The 20,533-nt window shown below is 49.2% G+C and overlaps 1 protein-coding gene and 1 non-coding gene across 2 annotated transcripts in view; one reads left to right on the top strand and one right to left on the bottom strand.

Annotated features, from left to right (window-relative positions):
* The window catches only part of urb1 (URB1 ribosome biogenesis homolog), a 53,562-nt gene that overhangs the window by 15,454 nt on the left and 17,575 nt on the right, over window positions 1–20,533 (bottom strand). Inside the window, exons 16-28 of the mRNA XM_029773878.1 lie at window positions 19,488–19,604; window positions 18,899–19,037; window positions 17,160–17,330; window positions 16,340–16,539; window positions 15,919–16,137; window positions 9,900–10,229; window positions 8,757–9,636; window positions 8,351–8,561; window positions 3,747–3,933; window positions 3,348–3,406; window positions 1,608–1,798; window positions 187–297; window positions 45–108 (exon numbers count right to left, since the gene is read on the bottom strand). Of these exons, the coding sequence (XP_029629738.1) occupies window positions 45–108; window positions 187–297; window positions 1,608–1,798; window positions 3,348–3,406; window positions 3,747–3,933; window positions 8,351–8,561; window positions 8,757–9,636; window positions 9,900–10,229; window positions 15,919–16,137; window positions 16,340–16,539; window positions 17,160–17,330; window positions 18,899–19,037; window positions 19,488–19,604 (2,879 nt within the window). The remainder of the gene's footprint in view (window positions 1–44; window positions 109–186; window positions 298–1,607; window positions 1,799–3,347; window positions 3,407–3,746; window positions 3,934–8,350; window positions 8,562–8,756; window positions 9,637–9,899; window positions 10,230–15,918; window positions 16,138–16,339; window positions 16,540–17,159; window positions 17,331–18,898; window positions 19,038–19,487; window positions 19,605–20,533) is intronic.
* trnat-ugu (transfer RNA threonine (anticodon UGU)) lies at window positions 3,463–3,535 on the top strand. Its single transcript has one exon. It is a non-coding gene; the product is annotated as a tRNA-Thr (tRNA).

Here is a 20,533-nt window from a genome sequence, read left to right as displayed (position 1 = left end):
CACACAACTTACTGAGATGAAAGATAATAAATGAATAAACTTACTGAAAGTCTACCAGACTGATGCCGTTTCGTTCATACTCCTGCAGCAGCAGTAACAGTTTCTGATCTGCACAGAAAAGACATGGTCAGCCAACGGTAGAATAGGAAGCCATTTAAAAGCACACAGAAGGAACAGCTCTGTTACCTGTCGTACTGAGAGTGGCTCCGTAGCCTCCCAGTAGAACTACAAAGTGGCTGCTGTTACAGACAGCAGGACTTCTCTTCACTAGGCTGAGCAGGAGAGAGACCAGGGCCTCTGGAAGAGAGAGCAGACAGAGAACTGTGTGTTAACGTCTAGTGTTTAGTGCTGCGTCACACACAGTGTTTAGTGCTGCGTTACACAGTGTTTAGTGCGTTACAAATAGCTGACCATTATAGTTGTATCGGTATGGATCTGGAAGTGAACGGAGAAAACGAGGGGGGAATGCACATCCCACTGATAACTGGTGCTGGAGGAAAACACCACTTAGATCCACTTAGAGAACTGGTGCTGGGGGAAAACACCACTTAGAGAACTGGTGCTGGGGGGAAAACACCACTTAGATCCACTTAGAGAACTGGTGCTGGGGGAAAACACCACTTAGAGAACTGGTGCTGGGGGGAAACACCACTTAGAGAACTGGTGCTGGGGGGAAAACACCACTTAGAGAACTGGTGCTGGGGGAAAACACCACTTAGAGAACTGGTGCTGGGGGGAAAACACCACTTAGAGAACTGGTGCTGGGGGGAAAACACCACTTAGAGAACTGGTGCTGGGGGAAAACACCACTTAGAGAACTGGTGCTGGGAGGAAAACACCACTTAGAGAACTGGTGCTGGGGGAAAACACCACTTAGATAACTGGTGCTGGGGGGAAAACACCACTTAGAGAACTGGTGCTGGGGGAAAAACACCACTTAGAGAACTGGTGCTGGGGGGAAAACACCACTTAGAGAACTGGTGCTGGGGGGAAAACACCACTTAGAGAACTGGTGCTGGGGGAAAAACACCACTTAGAGAACTGGTGCTGGGGGAAAAACACCACTTAGAGAACTGGTGCTGGGGGAAAACACCACTTAGATAACTGGTGCTGGGGGAAAACACCACTTAGAGAACTGGTGCTGGGGGGAAAACACCACTTAGAGAACTGGTGCTGGGGGGAAAACACCACTTAGAGAACTGGTGCTGGGGGGAAAACACCACTTAGAGAACTGGTGCTGGGGGAAAACACCACTTAGAGAACTGGTGCTGGGGGAAAAACACCACTTAGAGAACTGGTGCTGGGGGGAAAACACCACTTAGAGAACTGGTGCTGGGGGGAAAACACCACTTAGATAACTGGTGCTGGGGGGAAAACACCACTTAGAGAACTGGTGCTGGAGGAAAACACCACTTAGAGAACTGGTGCTGGGGGAAAAACACCACTTAGAGAACTGGTGCTGGGGGGAAAACACCACTTAGAGAACTGGTGCTGGGGGGAAAACACCACCGAGATAAAGAATTCTAGGAGCAGCAAACTTCTGATCTGGATGGGCTGTTAGGAAAAAAAAAACACAGAGAACAACAAAATGGCCCCCAACTCTGTACCTTTAACCTGTGTGTTCCCACTAAGGTCCTCCTCGTCTCCCAGCATGATGGGTAGGAACAGGGAGTGGCTGGAGGCCATCATGTGGATGGTAGGTAGAGGCACCAGCTCTTTAGGTCCTTCACTACCTCCATACATCAGATCCAACATCCTGTTCAGTGTGCTCAGGAAGTTAGGGTCTCTGTAGCGATACCTGGGAAGGAAAATATTCTCCATAAACAACAGACATCTACTGTTGAATATGTCTCTAGAGGATATATATATAATATATCTACTGTTGAATATGTCTCTAGAGGATATATATATATAATATATCTACTGTTGAATATGTCTCTAGAGGATATATATATATATATATATAATATATCTACTGTTGAATATGTCTCTAGAGGATATATAATATAATATATCTACTGTTGAATATGTCTCTAGAGGACAATAAATCTACTGTTGAATATGTCTCTAGAGGACAATATATCTACTATTGAATATGTCTCTAGAGGATATATATATATATATAATATATCTACTGGTGAATATGTCTCTAGAGGACAATATATCTACTATTGAATATGTCTCTAGAGGATATATATATATATATATCTACAATATATCTACTGGTGAATATGTCTCTAGAGGATATATATATATATATATATATATATATAATATATCTACTGTTGAATATGTCTCTAGAGGATATATATATATAATATATCTACTGGTGAATATGTCTCTAGAGGATATATATATATAATATATCTACTGGTGAATATGTCTCTAGAGGATATATATATATAATATATCTACTGGTGAATATGTCTCTAGAGGATATATATATATATAATATATCTACTGGTGAATATGTCTCTAGAGGACATATATATATATAATATATCTACTGGTGAATATGTCTCTAGAGGATATATATATATATAATATATCTACTGGTGAATATGTCTCTAGAGGATATATATATATATAATATATCTACTGGTGAATATGTTAATATATATATAATATATCTACTGGTGAATATGTTAATATATATATAATATATCTACTGGTGAATATGTTAATATATATATAATATATCTACTGGTGAATATGTTAATATATATATAATATATCTACTGGTGAATATGTTAATATATATATAATATATCTACTGGTGAATATGTTAATATATATATAATATATCTACTGGTGAATATGTTAATATATATATAATATATCTACATCTCAGACTGACCTGGAGAAATAAAAGGTTAGATAAATCACATGAAACCCGACGGGACGGACCCCCCCCCCCCCCCCCCCCCGACAGACAGACCCCCGACAGACCCCCCCGACAGACAGACCCCCGACAGACCCAGACCCCCCCCCGACAGACAGACCCCCGACAGACCCAGACCCCCCCGACAGACAGACCCCCGACAGACCCAGACCCCCCCCGACAGACAGACCCCCCCCCGACAGACAGACCCCCGACAGACCCAGACCCCCCCGACAGACAGACCCCCGACAGACCCAGACCCCCCCGACGGACCCCCCCCGACAGACAGACCCCCGACAGACCCAGACCCCCCCGACGGACCCCCCTCCCCCCCCCCCCCGACAGACAGACCCCCGACAGACCCAGACCCCCCCCGACAGACAGACCCCCCCCAACAGACACGATATACATTTATATATTCAACAGAATAGTTGTATCTGAATAAAGGATAAGAACAATCACTTACTTCAGTCCAGCCTTGACAAAGCTGTTCCATTCAGCTGCTGTGATGTCTTCTGGAAAAGTCTGAGGGGGAAAAAAAAAAAAAAAAAAAAAAGTTTGCTTCTGAGTTACCAATGTAGTCCTGTGTGGCTCAGTTGGTAGAGCATGGCACTTGTAATGCTAGGGTTGTGGGTTCAATTCCCACGGGGGGACCGGTACGAAAACGTATGCACTCCCTGCCGTAAGAGCGTCTGCTAAATGACTAAAATTGTAAATGTACAACAGAAACAACGTAATTTAAGTTGACATATTAACAAAACATTTCTCATGGCCTCTGGTCAACAATAGTGCATTATATAAGGAATAGGGAGTCATTTGGGATGCGGACAACATGTATTTTAGCATGATAAGACTGTGGACCCACCAGTAGTACTGTTAGTCTATTCAGTACGCTGTCCTCCTGTGTGAGTGGTGCCGTGTTCTGGTCTCTGTTGTGACCGTAGGAAGCGCTCAGCCACCGGAGGGCAGCAGAGAGGACAGACGTCCTCCACACCTCTAGCTCCTCGGGACAGACAGACAGCACAGAACTGATGGGGTCCACCAGCTGCCATCTGAAGGGAGGGACAGAGAGAGAGAAAAAAATACACTTTGTTGATACATGGTCCCCTGTAACCCTAGTAGATGTGTGTATTTAACTGAAATAGGCTGACTTTCTAATAAATGGCCCCGGGGGGGGGATGACTGACGTTTTACGGGCTCCTAACCAAACGTGCAATATCGTGTTGTTTCCCCGTCACTGTTCGTAACTTATTCTATACATAATGTTGCTGCTACCGTCTCTTATGACCAAAAAGAGCTTCTCACCTCGAAAATTACTAAATTATGAGTCCGACGCGAAGGATATACTGTTTCTCCGAGACCAGGCCCAAATCCCCGTCATTCCCGTGAAGAAAAAAACGGAAATACAGGGGGCGGAGATTGGGTTGTCTTGTGAAAATTTGTCGGCGAGTGGGTAACCCGCCTCTACCTTCCGTTCTATTGGCCAACGTGCAATCACTGGAGAATAAACTGGATGATCTCCGTTCGAAACTGTGCGTTGGCAGGACAGAACAGCTACGTCTGGTAAGACGAGGGGTGGGGGTGTGTGTCTATTGGTCAATAACAGCTGGTGCGTGATGTCTAATATTAAGGAAGTCTCGAGGTATTGCTCACCTGAGGTAGAGTACCTCATGATAAACTGCAGACCACACTATCTACCAAGAGAGTTTTCATCTATATTTTTCGTAGCCCTCTATTTACCACCACAAACCGATGCTGGCACTAAGACCGCACTCAACGAGCTGTATAAAGCCATAAGCAAACAAGAAAATGCTCATCCAGATGCAGCACTCCTAGTGGCCGGGGACTTTAATGCAGGGAAACTTTAATCTGTTTTACCTAATTTCTACCAGCAAGTCACATATGCAACCAGAGGAAAACAAATCCTAGACCACCTTTACTCCACACACAGAGACGCATTCAAGCTCTCCCTCGCCCTCCATTTGGAAAATCTAACCATAATTCTATCCTCCTGATTCCTGCTTACAAGCAAAAACTAAAGTAGGAAGTACCAGTGACTCGCTCAATACGGAAGTGGTCAGACGACATCGCCCCCACAGTGACCGTACGTACATATCACAACCAGAAGCAATGGAATACAGGCAACATCCGTACCAAGTTAAAGGCAAGAGCTGCTGCTTTCAAGGAGCGGGACACTAATCCGGAAACTTATAAGAACTCCCGCTATATCCTTCAGATGAACCATCAAAACAGGCAAAGCGTCAATACAGGACTAAGATTAAATCCTAGTACACCGGCTCTGACGCTCGTCGGATGTGGCAGGGCTTGCAAACTATTACACTACAGAGGGAAACCTAGCCGCGAGCTGCCCAGTAATGAGAGCCTACTAAACGAGCTAAATACCTTTTATGCTCGCTTCGAGGCTAGCAACACTGAAACATGTATGAGAGAACCAGCTGTTCCGGACGACTGTGTGATCACGCTCTCCGTAGCAGATGTGAGCAAGACCTTTAAACAGGTCAACATTCACAAGCCGCTGGGCCAGACGGTTTGCTCCCCTTAATGATCCAGTCTGTTTGTCTGCTCCCCTTAACGATCCAGTCTGTTTGTCTGCTTCCTATATGATCCAGTCTGTTTGTCTGCTTCCTATATGATCCAGTCTGTTTGTCTGCTTCCTATATGATCCAGTCTGTTTTGTCTGCTCCCCTTAACGATCCAGTCTGTTTGTCTGCTCCCCTTAACGATCCAGTCTGTTTGTCTGCTTCCTCTACAAACAGACAGATGCAACAACATCTGCCACACAGATCCGAGGAATGGTGCGTGCTTTGTCCCCTCCTGTACTCCTTGTTCACCCATGACTGCATGGCCAAGCATGACTCCAACACCATTATTAAGTTTGCTGACGACACAACAGTGGTAAGCCTGATCACCGACAACAATGAGACAGCCTATAGGGAGGTGGTCAGAGACCTGGCAGTGTGGTGCCAAGACAACAACCTCTCCCTCAACGTGAGCAAGACAAAGGAGCTGATCGTGGACTACAGGAAAAGGAGGGCCGAACAGGACCCTATTAACATCGACGGAGCTGTAGTGGAGCGAGTCGAGAGTTTCAAGTTCCTTGGTGTCCACATCACCAACAAACTATCATTGTCCAAACACACCAAGACAGTTGTGAAGAGGGCACGACAACACCTATTCCCCCTCAGGAGACTGAAAAGATTTGGCATGGATCCCCAGATCCTCAAAAAGTTATACAGCTGCACCATCGAGAGCATCCTAACTGGTTGCAACCCCGCCTGGTATGGCAACTGCACGGCATCCAACCGCAAGGCGCAACAGAGGGTAGTGCATACGTCCCAGTACATCACTGGGGCCAAGCTTCCTGCCATCCAGGGCCTATATACTAGGCAGTGTCAGAGGAAAGCCCAAAAAATTGTCCAAGACTCCAGTCACCCAAGTCATAGACTGTTCTCCCTGCTACCGCACAGCAAGCGATACCGGTGCGCCAAGTCTAAGTCCAAAACGCTCCTTAACAGCTTCTACCTCCAAGCCATAAGACTGCTGAACAGTTAATTAAATGTCCACCCGGACTATTTACACTGACCGCCCCCTTCGTTTTTACACTGCTGCTACTCTCTGTTTACTCTCTATGCATATTCACTTTACCCCTACCTACATGAACATATTACCTCAATTACATGGACTAACCGGTACCCCCTGTATATAGCCTCATTACTAACCTGTACCCCTGTATATAGTCTCATTACTAACCTGTACCCCCTGTTTATAGTCTCATTACTAACCTGTACCCCTGTATATAGTCTCATTACTAACCTGTACCCCTGTATATAGTCTCATTACTAACCGGTACCCCCTGTATATAGTCTCATTACTAACCGGTACCCCCTGTATATAGTCTCATTACTAACCTGTACCCCCTGTATATAGTCTCATTACTAACCTGTACCCCCTGTATATAGTCTCATTACTAACCTGTACCCCCTGTATATAGTCTCATTACTAACCTGTACCCCTGTATATAGTCTCATTACTAACCTGTACCCCTGTATATAGTCTCATTACTAACCTGTACCCCTGTATATAGCCTCATTACTAACCTGTACCCCTGTATATAGCCTCATTACTAACCTGTATACCCTGTATATAGTCTCATTACTAACCTGTACCCCGTATATAGTCTCATTACTAACCTGTACCCCTGTATATAGTCTCATTACTAACCTGTACCTCTGTATATAGCCTCATTACTAACCTGTACCCCTGTATATAGTCTCATTACTAACCTGTACCCCCTGTATATAGTCTCATTACTAACCTGTACCCCTGTATATAGCCTCATTACTAATCTGTACCCCTGTATATAGCCTCATTACTAACCTGTACCCCTGTATATAGTCTCATTACTAACCTGTACCCCTGTATATAGTCTCATTACTAACCTGTACCCCTGTATATAGTCTCATTACTAACCTGTATATAGTCTCATTACTAACCTGTACCCCTGTATATAGTCTCATTACTAACCTGTACCCCTGTATATAGCCTCATTACTAACCTGTACCCCTGTATATAGCCTCATTACTAACCTGTACCCCCTGTATATAGCCTCATTACTAACCTGTACCCCCTGTATATAGCCTCATTACTAACCTGTACCCCCTGTATATAGCCTCATTACTAACCTGTACCCCTGTATATAGCCTCATTACTAACCTGTACCCCTGTATATAGTCTCATTACTAACCTGTACCCCTGTATATAGTCTCATTACTAACCTGTACCCCCTGTATATAGTCTCATTACTAACCTGTACCCCTGTATATAGTCTCATTACTAACCTGTACCCCTGTATATAGTCTCATTACTAACCTGTACCCCTGTATATAGTCTCATTACTAACCTGTACCCCCTGTATATAGCCTCATTACTAACCTGTATATAGTCTCATTACTAACCTGTACCCCTGTATATAGTCTCATTACTAACCTGTACCCCCTGTATATAGCCTCATTACTAACCTGTACCCCTGTATATAGCCTCATTACTAACCTGTACCCCTGTATATAGTCTCATTACTAACCTGTACCCCTGTATATAGTCTCATTACTAACCTGTACCCCCTGTATATAGCCTCATTACTAACCTGTACCCCTGTATATAGTCTCATTACTAACCTGTACCCCTGTATATAGTCTCATTACTAACCTGTACCCCCTGTATATAGCCTCATTACTAACCTGTATATAGTCTCATTACTAACCTGTACCCCCTGTATATAGCCTCGCTATTGTTATTTTATTGTTTCTCTTACATTTTTTACTCTGGTTAATTAGTAAATATTTATTGTATTGTTGGTTAAGGGCTTGTAAGTAAGCATTTCAAAGTAAGGTCTACACCTGTTGTATTCGGCTATGTTTTACTGAGGTAATACCCGTACAAACGCATTACCTCTCAAAGCCGTCTAGTTTCTGCAGGGCAGCAGGCAAGGAGGTGATGAGCTCTCTGATGTCCTTGACCTTAGTTGCCAGTGTGACCAGACTAGACAGAGCCTCCACAACCTCCACAGCCCCCAGGGCCTCCCCTGTGTCCTGCCCCAGCACAGAAAGGCTCAGCCTGGGGAACAGGGCCTTCTTCAGGGCTTTCAGCACCGCTCTCTGAACTGTGGGACAACATGGACATGTCAAACACGGTGACTGTGATAGTTAAGAACCAACCATACATTTTTCACTTCCTAAGTCAAACATTAAAATGTCAATGGAGAGACTAAATAAGTGGAAATAAGGATTCGCCCCGGCGGAGGCATAAATATAGTAACAATGAGGCAGACACAGCAAACAAGACCACGACCACCTACCTTCCTTAGGCCTGGCCGGGTCCTCCCTGGCTGCAGTCTGCAGGTAACTGTTGACCAGCGGTAGGAATGTCTCCGTCTGGTCTGTGAGTTTCTCCACGTTCTGCGGCTGCAGGCACCACACCTCGAAGCAGAGCCTGTGAGAAGAGCAGTTCAGCAGCAGGGCTACCCCGATGGCCTGGGTGGCTGCAGTAACAGGCCCCTGGAGACAATGGAGCAGGACGTCAGTGTGGAGGAGTTTAGCGTTGCCTGGCTGGGTCTTCAGGGCCTGCAGGAGGAAGGTCTCCAGAGACGGGCTAGAGCAGGAGAGGAGCAGGGTGGCCAGGCCTTGGAGGTGGGCCTGGGAGAGGAGGACAGGGGAACCAGATGAAGAGGTGTTGGTGGAGGAGGTCTCAGTGAGGATCTGTAGAGCCGTGCGTCCGTAGACACTAAGCTCTTCTGCTCTGGAGCTCTTCTCTCCCTCCCTGTCACCCTCCCCCGGGGTGATGAGGGTCTCCTTAGGGAGGAGGAGAAGGGAAGAGACCAGCTCCTGGAGGAGAGGGGGTTCCATGTAGGTATGCAGGGCCATGAAGGCTCTCACAGGCCGGGACTCCTCGTCGACCTCCCTCCTCTCCCTCCTCTCCCTCCTCTCCCCAAGCTCTCTGAGCAGAGCCCTTGAAACAGCCTCTAGGTAGGGGGAGAGGAGATAGAGGGAGTCCAGGGGTCGAAGGGCGGCGGCAGAGGTCTGTAATAGACCCAGGATGCAGTCAGACAGTTGAGCACACAGCAGCTTCAGCCTGACAGGGTTGAGGGAGGTAGGAGGGACGGAGGACAACTCCAGAGACAGGAACCACTGCTCCATACATGGGTGCTTCAGGATGGAACTCAGCACTGAAAACACCATCTACACACACAGATCAGGGAAAAGATTACAGTATATCACATCTCCAGAACAAAACGTCAACGAGAAATATCCCAAATCCACCAGGGATAAGTTACAGTAAACAAAGAAGAACAAGACTACAACTCTAAAGATATCCCTGACGAAGGCCACAGAGTCTTGGTCCTCCTTTCTTTTTGATATGGCACGAAGAGTTGGAATTCTGACTACTATATATATATATATATCTGGTATACCACCTCCAGTAGAAGGGCTACTGGTCCTACCAGGCTGTGGTTGTCCTCCGCTTCAGAAGACGGGTTGAACTCCAGGAAGAGCTCTGATCCATTCAGGAGGTCCACAGCTTTGGGTTCTGCTGCCTTGGCTGGATCTACTACAGTGGCTGAGTCCTGGTCCATAGCTATAGGCTCCGTCTCTGCCGCCACCTTGGGATCCACAGCCATGGTTTCTGCTGTCTCCGCTGCCTTCTGATCAGCCACCATGGGCTCTGCCTCGGTTTCCTCAGTTGGTTCCTGTGGGCTCTGAAGCCTCAACACCAACCCCTGGAGAACTCCCATTAGGACACTGAGCGCCAGCAGCCCTGTGTTTTTAGACAACTGTGGAGAGACAGGAGGCAGCGTGTTAGGAGAGGTGGAGAGACAGGAGGCTACGTGTTAGGAGAGACAGGAGGCTACGTGTTAGGAGAGACAGGAGGCTACGTGTTAGGAGAGACAGGAGGCTACGTGTTAGGAGAGACAGGAGGCTACGTGTTAGGAGAGACAGGAGGCTACGTGTTAGGAGAGACAGGAGGCTACGTGTTAGGAGAGACAGGAGGCTACGTGTTAGGAGAGACAGGAGGCTACGTGTTAGGAGAGACGGAGAGACAGGAGGCTACGTGTTAGGAGAGACAGGAGGCTACGTGTTAGGAGAGACAGGAGGCTACGTGTTAGGAGAGACAGGAGGCTACGTGTTAGGAGAGACAGGAGGCTACGTGTTAGGAGAGACAGGAGGCTACGTGTTAGGAGAGACAGGAGGCTACGTGTTAGGAGAGACAGGAGGCTACGTGTTAGGAGAGACAGGAGGCTACGTGTTAGGAGAGACAGGAGGCTACGTGTTAGGAGAGACAGGAGGCTACGTGTTAGGAGAGACAGGAGGCTACGTGTTAGGAGAGACAGGAGGCTACGTGTTAGGAGAGACAGGAGGCTACGTGTTAGGAGAGACAGGAGGCTACGTGTTAGGAGAGACAGGAGGCTACGTGTTAGGAGAGACAGGAGGCAGCGTGTTAGGAGAGACAGGAGGCAGCGTGTTAGGAGAGACAGGAGGCAGCGTGTTAGGAGAGACAGGAGGCTACGTGTTAGGAGAGACAGGAGGCAGCGTGTTAGGAGAGACAGGAGGCTACGTGTTAGGAGAGGTGGAGAGACAGGAGGCAGCGTGTTAGGAGAGGTGGAGAGACAGGAGGCTGCGTGTTAGGAGAGACGGAGAGACAGGAGGCAGCGTGTTAGGAGAGACAGGAGGCTACGTGTTAGGAGAGGTGGAGAGACAGGAGGCAGCGTGTTAGGAGAGACGGAGAGACAGGAGGCTGCGTGTTAGGAGAGACGGAGAGACAGGAGGCAGCGTGTTAGGAGAGACAGGAGGCTACGTGTTAGGAGAGGTGGAGAGACAGGAGGCTGCGTGTTAGGAGAGGTGGAGAGACAGGAGGCTGCGTGTTAGGAGAGACGGAGAGACAGGAGGCAGCGTGTTAGGAGAGACAGGAGGCAGCGTGTTAGGAGAGACGGAGAGACAGGAGGCAGCGTGTTAGGAGAGACGGAGAGACAGGAGGCTGCGTGTTAGGAGAGACGGAGAGACAGGAGGCAGCGTGTTAGGAGAGACAGGAGGCTACGTGTTAGGAGAGGTGGAGAGACAGGAGGCAGCGTGTTAGGAGAGACGGAGAGACAGGAGGCAGCGTGTTAGGAGAGACGGAGAGACAGGAGGCAGCGTGTTAGGAGAGACGGAGAGACAGGAGGCAGCGTGTTAGGAGAGACGGAGAGACAGGAGGCAGCGTGTTAGGAGAGACGGAGAGACAGGAGGCAGCGTGTTAGGAGAGACGGAGAGACAGGAGGCAGCGTGTTAGGAGAGACGGAGAGACAGGAGGCAGCGTGTTAGGAGAGACGGAGAGACAGGAGGCAGCGTGTTAGGAGAGACGGAGAGACAGGAGGCTGCGTGTTAGGAGAGACGGAGAGACAGGAGGCTGCGTGTTAGGAGAGACGGGAGGCTACGTGTTAGGAGAGACGGGAGGCTACGTGTTAGGAGAGACGGGAGGCTACGTGTTAGGAGAGACGGGAGGCTACGTGTTAGGAGAGACGGGAGGCTACGTGTTAGGAGAGACGGGAGGCAGCGTGTTAGGAGACAGGAGGCAGCGTGTTAGGAGAGACAGGAGGCAGCGTGTTAGGAGAGACAGGAGGCTACGTGTTAGGAGAGGTGGAGAGACAGGAGGCTGCGTGTTAGGAGAGACGGAGAGACAGGAGGCAGCGTGTTAGGAGAGACAGGAGGCTACGTGTTAGGAGAGGTGGAGAGACAGGAGGCAGCGTGTTAGGAGAGACGGAGAGACAGGAGGCAGCGTGTTAGGAGAGACGGAGAGACAGGAGGCTGCGTGTTAGGAGAGACGGAGAGACAGGAGGCAGCGTGTTAGGAGAGACAGGAGGCTACGTGTTAGGAGAGGTGGAGAGACAGGAGGCTGCGTGTTAGGAGAGACGGAGAGACAGGAGGCTGCGTGTTAGGAGAGACGGAGAGACAGGAGGCTGCGTGTTAGGAGAGACGGAGAGACAGGAGGCAGCGTGTTAGGAGAGACAGGAGGCAGCGTGTTAGGAGAGACAGGAGGCAGCGTGTTAGGAGAGACGGAGAGACAGGAGGCAGCGTGTTAGGAGAGACGGAGAGACAGGAGGCAGCGTGTTAGGAGAGACGGAGAGACAGGAGGCAGCGTGTTAGGAGAGACGGAGAGACAGGAGGCAGCGTGTTAGGAGAGACGGAGAGACAGGAGGCAGCGTGTTAGGAGAGACGGAGAGACAGGAGGCAGCGTGTTAGGAGAGACGGAGAGACAGGAGGCTGCGTGTTAGGAGAGACGGAGAGACAGGAGGCAGCGTGTTAGGAGAGACGGAGAGACAGGAGGCAGCGTGTTAGGAGAGACGGAGAGACAGGAGGCAGCGTGTTAGGAGAGACGGAGAGACAGGAGGCAGCGTGTTAGGAGAGACGGAGAGACAGGAGGCAGCGTGTTAGGAGAGACGGAGAGACAGGAGGCAGCGTGTTAGGAGAGACGGAGAGACAGGAGGCTGCGTGTTAGGAGAGACGGAGAGACAGGAGGCTGCGTGTTAGGAGAGACGGAGAGACAGGAGGCTGCGTGTTAGGAGAGACGGAGAGACAGGAGGCTGCGTGTTAGGAGAGACGGAGAGACAGGAGGCAGCGTGTTAGGAGAGACGGAGAGACAGGAGGCAGCGTGTTAGGAGAGACGGAGAGACAGGAGGCAGCGTGTTAGGAGAGACGGAGAGACAGGAGGCAGCGTGTTAGGAGAGACGGAGAGACAGGAGGCTGCGTGTTAGGAGAGACGGAGAGACAGGAGGCTGCGTGTTAGGAGAGACGGAGAGACAGGAGGCTGCGTGTTAGGAGAGACGGAGAGACAGGAGGCTGCGTGTTAGGAGAGACGGAGAGACAGGAGGCTGCGTGTTAGGAGAGGGAGGGCTGCGTGTTAGGAGAGACGGAGAGACAGGAGGCTGCGTGTTAGGAGAGACGGAGAGACAGGAGGCTGCGTGTTAGGAGAGACGGAGAGACAGGAGGCTACGTGTTAGGAGAGACGGAGAGACAGGAGGCTACGTGTTAGGAGAGACGGAGAGACAGGAGGCTACGTGTTAGGAGAGACGGAGAGACAGGAGGCTACGTGTTAGGAGAGACGGAGAGACAGGAGGCTACGTGTTAGGAGAGACGGAGAGACAGGAGGCTACGTGTTAGGAGAGACGGAGAGACAGGAGGCTACGTGTTAGGAGAGACGGAGAGACAGGAGGCTACGTGTTAGGAGAGACGGAGAGACAGGAGGCTACGTGTTAGGAGAGACGGAGAGACAGGAGGCTACGTGTTAGGAGAGACGGAGAGACAGGAGGCTGCGTGTTAGGAGAGACGGAGAGACAGGAGGCTACGTGTTAGGAGAGACGGAGAGACAGGAGGCTACGTGTTAGGAGAGATCGGAAGAGACAGGAGGCTACGTGTTAGGAGAGACGGAGAGACAGGATGGCTACGTGTTAGGAGAGACGGAGAGACAGGAGGCTACGTGTTAGGAGAGACGGAGAGACAGGAGGCTACGTGTTAGGAGAGACGGAGAGACAGGAGGCTACGTGTTAGGAGAGACGGAGAGACAGGAGGCTACGTGTTAGGAGAGACGGAGAGACAGGAGGCTACGTGTTAGGAGAGACGGAGAGACAGGAGGCTACGTGTTAGGAGAGACGGAGAGACAGGAGGCTACGTGTTAGGAGAGACGGAGAGACAGGAGGCTGCGTGTTAGGAGAGACGGAGAGACAGGAGGCTACGTGTTAGGAGAGACGGAGAGACAGGAGGCTACGTGTTAGGAGAGACGGAGAGACAGGAGGCTACGTGTTAGGAGAGACGGAGAGACAGGAGGCTACGTGTTAGGAGAGACGGAGAGACAGGAGGCTACGTGTTAGGAGAGACGGAGAGACAGGAGGCTACGTGTTAGGAGAGACGGAGAGACAGGAGGCTACGTGTTAGGAGAGACGGAGAGACAGGAGGCTGCGTGTTAGGAGAGACGGAGAGACAGGAGGCTACGTGTTAGGAGAGACGGAGAGACAGGAGGCTACGTGTTAGGAGAGACGGAGAGACAGGAGGCTAACGTGTTAGGAGAGACGGAGAGAGACAGGAGGCTACGTGTTAGGAGAGACGGAGAGACAGGAGGCTACGTGTTTTAGGAGAGACGGAGAGACAGGAGGCTACGTGTTAGGAGAGACGGAGAGACAGGAGGCTACGTGTTAGGAGAGACGGAGAGACAGGAGGCTACGTGTTAGGAGAGACGGATAGACAGGGGCTACGTGTTAGGAGAGACGGAGAGACAGGAGGCTACGTGTTAGGAGAGACGGAGAGACAGGAGGCTACGTGTTAGGAGGAGAGGGAGAGACAGGAGGCTACGTGTTAGGAGAGACGGAGAGACAGGAGGCTACGTGTTAGGAGAGACGGAGAGACAGGAGGCTACGTGTTAGGAGAGACGGAGAGACAGGAGGCTACGTGTTAGGAGACGGAGAGACAGGAGGCTACGTGTTAGGAGAGACGGAGAGACAGGAGGCTACGTGTTAGGAGAGACGGAGAGACAGGAGGCTACGTGTTAGGAGAGACGGAGAGACAGGAGGCTACGTGTTAGGAGAGACAGGAGGCTACGTGTTAGGAGAGACGGAGAGACAGGAGGCTACGTGTTAGGAGAGACGGAGAGACAGGAGGCTACGTGTTAGGAGAGACGGAGAGACAGGAGGCTACGTGTTAGGAGAGACGGAGAGACAGGAGGCTACGTGTTAGGAGAGACGGAGAGACAGGAGGCTACGTGTTAGGAGAGACGGAGAGACAGGAGGCTACGTGTTAGGAGAGACGGAGAGACAGGAGGCTACGTGTTAGGAGAGACGGAGAGACAGGAGGCTACGTGTTAGGAGAGACGGAGAGACAGGAGGCTAGGCTACGTGTTAGGAGAGACGGAGAGACAGGAGGCTACGTGTTAGGAGAGACGGAGAGACAGGAGGCTACGTGTTAGGAGAGACGGAGAGACAGGAGGCTACGTGTTAGGAGAGACGGAGAGACAGGAGGCTACGTGTTAGGAGAGACGGAGAGACAGGAGGCTACGTGTTAGGAGAGACGGAGAGACAGGAGGCTACGTGTTAGGAGAGACGGAGAGACAGGAGGCTACGTGTTAGGAGAGACAGGAGGCAGCGTGTTAGGAGAGACAGGAGGCTACGTGTTAGGAGAGGTGGAGAGACAGGAGGCTACGTGTTAGGAGAGGTGGAGAGACAGGAGGCTACGTGTTAGGAGAGGTGGAGAGACAGGAGGCTACGTGTTAGGAGAGGTGGAGAGACAGGAGGCTACGTGTTAGGAGAGGTGGAGAGACAGGAGGCTACGTGTTAGGAGAGGTGGAGAGACAGGAGGCTACGTGTTAGGAGAGGTGGAGAGACAGGAGGCTACGTGTTAGGAGAGGTGGAGAGACAGGAGGCTACGTGTTAGGAGCTAGTCATGGTAGATACGGCTCGATAAAGCAGCGCTCATACAGGCTAGGCGAGTGTTTCTCTGTACCATGCTGAAGTTGTCCACAGTGGTTTTGATGTAAAGTAGGATCTGCTTGGCTGCAACAGGATACTCTGCCATCTCCATAGTGACCAGACTCTTCTCTAGCCTCCGTCTGAAGGAGTCTTCTAGCAGGGCAGAGGCCCCTTGGGTGTAGGCTGTCTTTAGTAGACCAGTGAAGGTCACAGGACTAGGAGAGACATGGAAAGGGCTTTCACAGGACTGGAACTGTCAGACAGAGGGAGAGACGATAGAACAGGAAGTTGTTGTGGATACATAAAATCATCGTTGTAATTAGCACTATTAAATAATATAACACTTTCACAATAACCTTATTATGAACATAATAACACTATTACATGTAATAAGACTGATATTCAACAAGATAACAGTTATCTGTATGATGGTGATGAGAGGGAGGTGTTCTGACCAGGTGATCCCGGGCCTGTTGGGGTAGCCATGTTGTGTAGTAGTGATGAAGGTGAATGATGGAGTGATGGGGGGGACCAGGGTCTTCAGAGGAGTTCAGCTCTTTATCGTACTGGAGAAGAGCCAGGCTGAGGGGCAGAGGGTCTCTCTGACAGTGGAGCACATCACATAGGACTGTTGCCATGTAGTCGTATACCACACCTAAATACACGACATTACATTATACACCATCCCTCGGGTCAAATACACAACATTACATTATACACATCTATGAATATACACAAACAAGGCTTTGAGTGTTTGAACGAGCCACAGACAATCAGTCAGCCAGCCAGTCAGCCAGCCAGTCAGCCAGCCAGTCAGTCAGCCAGTCAGTCAGCCAGACAGACAGTCAGACAGACAGACAGACAGTCAGCCAGACCCAGACAGTCAGCCAGACCCAGACAGCCAGCCAGCCAGACCCAGACAGCCAGCCAGACCCAGACAGCCAGCCAGCCAGACCCAGACAGTCAGCCAGACCCAGACAGTCAGCCAGACCCAGACAGTCAGCCAGACCCAGACAGCCAGCCAGACCCAGACAGCCAGCCAGACCCAGACAGCCAGCCAGACCCAGACAGCCAGCCAGACCCAGACAGCCAGCCAGACAGCCAGCGCGCCAGACAGTCCGCCAGACAGCCAGCGCGCCAGACAGTCCGCCAGACAGTGCACCAGACAGTCAGCCAGACAGTCCACCAGACAGACAGAGTGCCAGACAGTCAGAGTGCCAGACAGTCAGCCAGACCCAGACAGCCAGCGCGCCAGACAGTACTTTAGTAGTTTACCTTTCTCCGTTCTGTAGGTAGCAGGTAGTTTGTTCCTGGCTTCCAGGACAGCAGGTACCACGGCACTGAAAGGGAAGGTCTGGAGGATGAGGTCATCACTAAGCGCCGGGCCCAGCTCCTCCGTCTCCCCCTCGCTGCCTTCCATGATCACGTCAACCATGTCCAGCACATCTAGAAATACAGCAGCACAATGTTTCCCACCAGGCCAAGGCTTTGTCGACGTTTAGAAAGTTCACATAGAAAAATACATGCGACAATTGCCTGTGCGTTTCAAATTAACTGTCGTGTCGATAATTGTTTATTTTTTTTTAAACCTAGTGTTGAATAAAATTAAGTGTTTCCATTTCCCATTTAGGCAAACTGTGCATTAATAAATTGGCGCCAGCCTGTATGCCCTCCCACCTATCTGTTTCATGTCTCAGGTTGCCCGAGAAAGCCTGCATGGATAGAATACACACACACACACACACAGAGTTGGCCTGTTTATTAGGTACAGCACCCTGTCACCAAAGTGGTTCGTTCCTACAGACAGTGAGTCACGTGTCTTCCTATATAAAGCAGGCAGACAGGCATCGAGACATTCAGTTACTTTTCCACTGAACGTTAGAATGGGCTAAATGAGTGACCTAAGCGACTGAGCGTGGTATCGTCGGTGCCAGGCTCAATGGTTCCAGTATCTCAGAAACTACTTCCTGGGCTTTTCACACACGACAATGTCTAGGGTTTACAGAGAACGGTGCGACAAACAAACAACATCCAGTCAGCGGCAGTCCTGTGGGTGAAAACAGCTCGTTGATGAGAGGTCGAAGGAGAATGGAAAGAATCGTGCAAGATAACAGGTGTGAAATGGGGATGTACTGTAGTAAATCACCAACCGTCTATGTGAGAGACAGGAAGTACTGTAGTAAATCACCAACCGTCTATGTGAGAGAGACAGGAAGTACTGTAGTAAATCACCAACCGTCTATGTGAGAGAGACAGGATGTACTGTAGTAAATCACCAACCGTCTATGTGTGAGAGACAGGAAGTACTGTAGTAAATCACCAACCGTCTATGTGAGAGACAGGATGTCATGTAGTAAATCACCAACCGTCTATGTGAGAGAGACAGGATGTACTGTAGTAAATCACCAACCGTCTATGTGAGAGAGACAGGATGTGCTGTAGTAAATCACCAACCGTCTATGTGAGAGAGACAGGATGTACTGTAGTAAATCACCAACCATCTATGTGAGAGACAGGATGTACTGTAGTAAATCACCAACCGTCTATGTGAGAGAGACAGGATGTACTGTAGTAAATCACCAACCGTCTATGTGAGAGAGACAGGAAGTACTGTAGTAAATCACCAACCGTCTATGTGAGAGACAGGAAGTACTGTAGTAAATCACCAACCGTCTATGTGAGAGAGACAGGAAGTACTGTAGTAAATCACCAACCGTCTATGTGAGAGACAGGATGTCATGTAGTAAATCACCAACCGTCTATGTGAGAGAGACAGGATGTACTGTAGTAAATCACCAACCATCTATGTGAGAGACAGGATGTAGTGTAGTAAATCACCAACCGTCTATGTGAGAGACAGGATGTACTGTAGTAAATCACCAACCGTCTATGTGAGAGAGACAGGATGTACTGTAGTAAATCACCAACCGTCTATGTGAGAGAGACAGGAAGTACTGTAGTAAATCACCAACCGTCTATGTGAGAGACAGGATGTTCTGTAGTAAATCACCAACCGTCTATGTGAGAGATGGGGATGCTGGCGGTGTCTCCATCCTGTCCGCTAAGATTGGCCTGTAGGTAGGCTGCCTCCTGGACAAGACTGGCCACCTTGTCTGTGTAGGTGTAGGGGTTACACACCAGACACATGAGCACCTGGGGACATAAACACTTCACAGGGTTACACACCATCACCTGGGGGACATAAACACATCACAGGGTTACACAAACACATCACAGGGTTACACAAACACATCACAGGGTTACACACCATCACCTGGGGGACATAAACACATCACAGGGTTACATAAACACATCACAGAGGACAAACACACACACACACACACACACACACCCTGTATCATAAATAGCATAATGCAATCAAACAATCAATAACACAATCAAATAATCAATCAATCCCTAAGTGCGAAAGGCCTCGGGTAAAAAGATGTTGATCGATGTTTTTATTTTATGCTACTTATGATGACGATCGTAGCATAACGATAGATTGATCGATTGAGAGTATCTATGACTGATTGATTGATGTATCAATTGATCCAATCGATCAACCAACTGTATTCTATGGAGGTGGACCAGGTGACTGACCCTCTCCAGGAAGTGTATGACTGTGTCCTGCTGGTCTGGTTGTAGTCTGTCCAGGTGGTTCAGCCACAGCTCCAGCTCAGACCAGGTGTACTCAAACACTCCACTGTCCTTCAGCACCTAATTCCAAACAATGGAGACCAAGGAGTTTACAGGAAGTCATTGTAGATGTATTTAATAAATACACCCCAATTCATTTTACTACGTTGGGCACATTCAAGAGTCAGTGGGTATACTAAATTCCCTATATAGGGCACTACTTTTGACCCACTATGGGCCCTGGTCAAAAGCAGAGGTGGAAAAAGTACTACATTGTCATACTTGGGTAAAAGTAAAAGATTTCTTAATAGAAAATTATTCACGTAAAAGTGAAAGTCACGCAGTAAAATACAACTTGAGTAAAAGTCAAAGTATTTGGTTTGAAATATACTGAAGTATCAAAAGTAAAAGTATAAATCACTTCAAATTCCTTATATTAAGCAAACCAGACAACACGATTTTCTCGTTTTTGTTATTTTACGGACAGCAAGGGGAAGACATTTACAAACAAAGCATTTGTGTTTAGTGAGTCCTCCAGATCAGAGGCAGTAGGGATGACCAGGGATGTTCTCTGTTTAGTGAGTCCTCCAGATCAGAGGCAGTAGGGATGACCAGGGATGTTCTCTGTTTAGTGAGTCCTCCAGATCAGAGGCAGTAGGGATGACCAGGGATGTTCTCTATTTAGTGAGTCCTCCAGATGAGAGGCAGTAGGGATGACCAGGGATGTTCTCTGTTTAGTGAGTCCTCCAGATCAGAGGCAGTAGGGATGACCAGGGATGTTCTCTGTTTAGTGAGTCCTCCAGATCAGAGGCAGTAGGGATGACCAGGGATGTTCTCTGTTTAGTGAGTCCGCCAGATCAGAGGCAGTAGGGATGACCAGGGATGTTCTCTGTTTAGTGAGTCCTCCAGATCAGAGGCAGTAGGGATGACCAGGGATGTTCTCTGTTTAGTGAGTCCTCCAGATCAGAGGTAGTAGGGATGTTCTCTGTTTAGTGAGTCCTCCAGATCAG

Source organism: Salmo trutta, chromosome 13 (assembly GCF_901001165.1).
Source record: "Salmo trutta chromosome 13, fSalTru1.1, whole genome shotgun sequence".
Lineage (NCBI taxonomy): Eukaryota > Metazoa > Chordata > Actinopteri > Salmoniformes > Salmonidae > Salmo > Salmo trutta.
The sequence above is the reverse complement of the archived record's forward strand: the minus strand, read 5'-3'. Positions and strand labels throughout refer to the sequence as shown.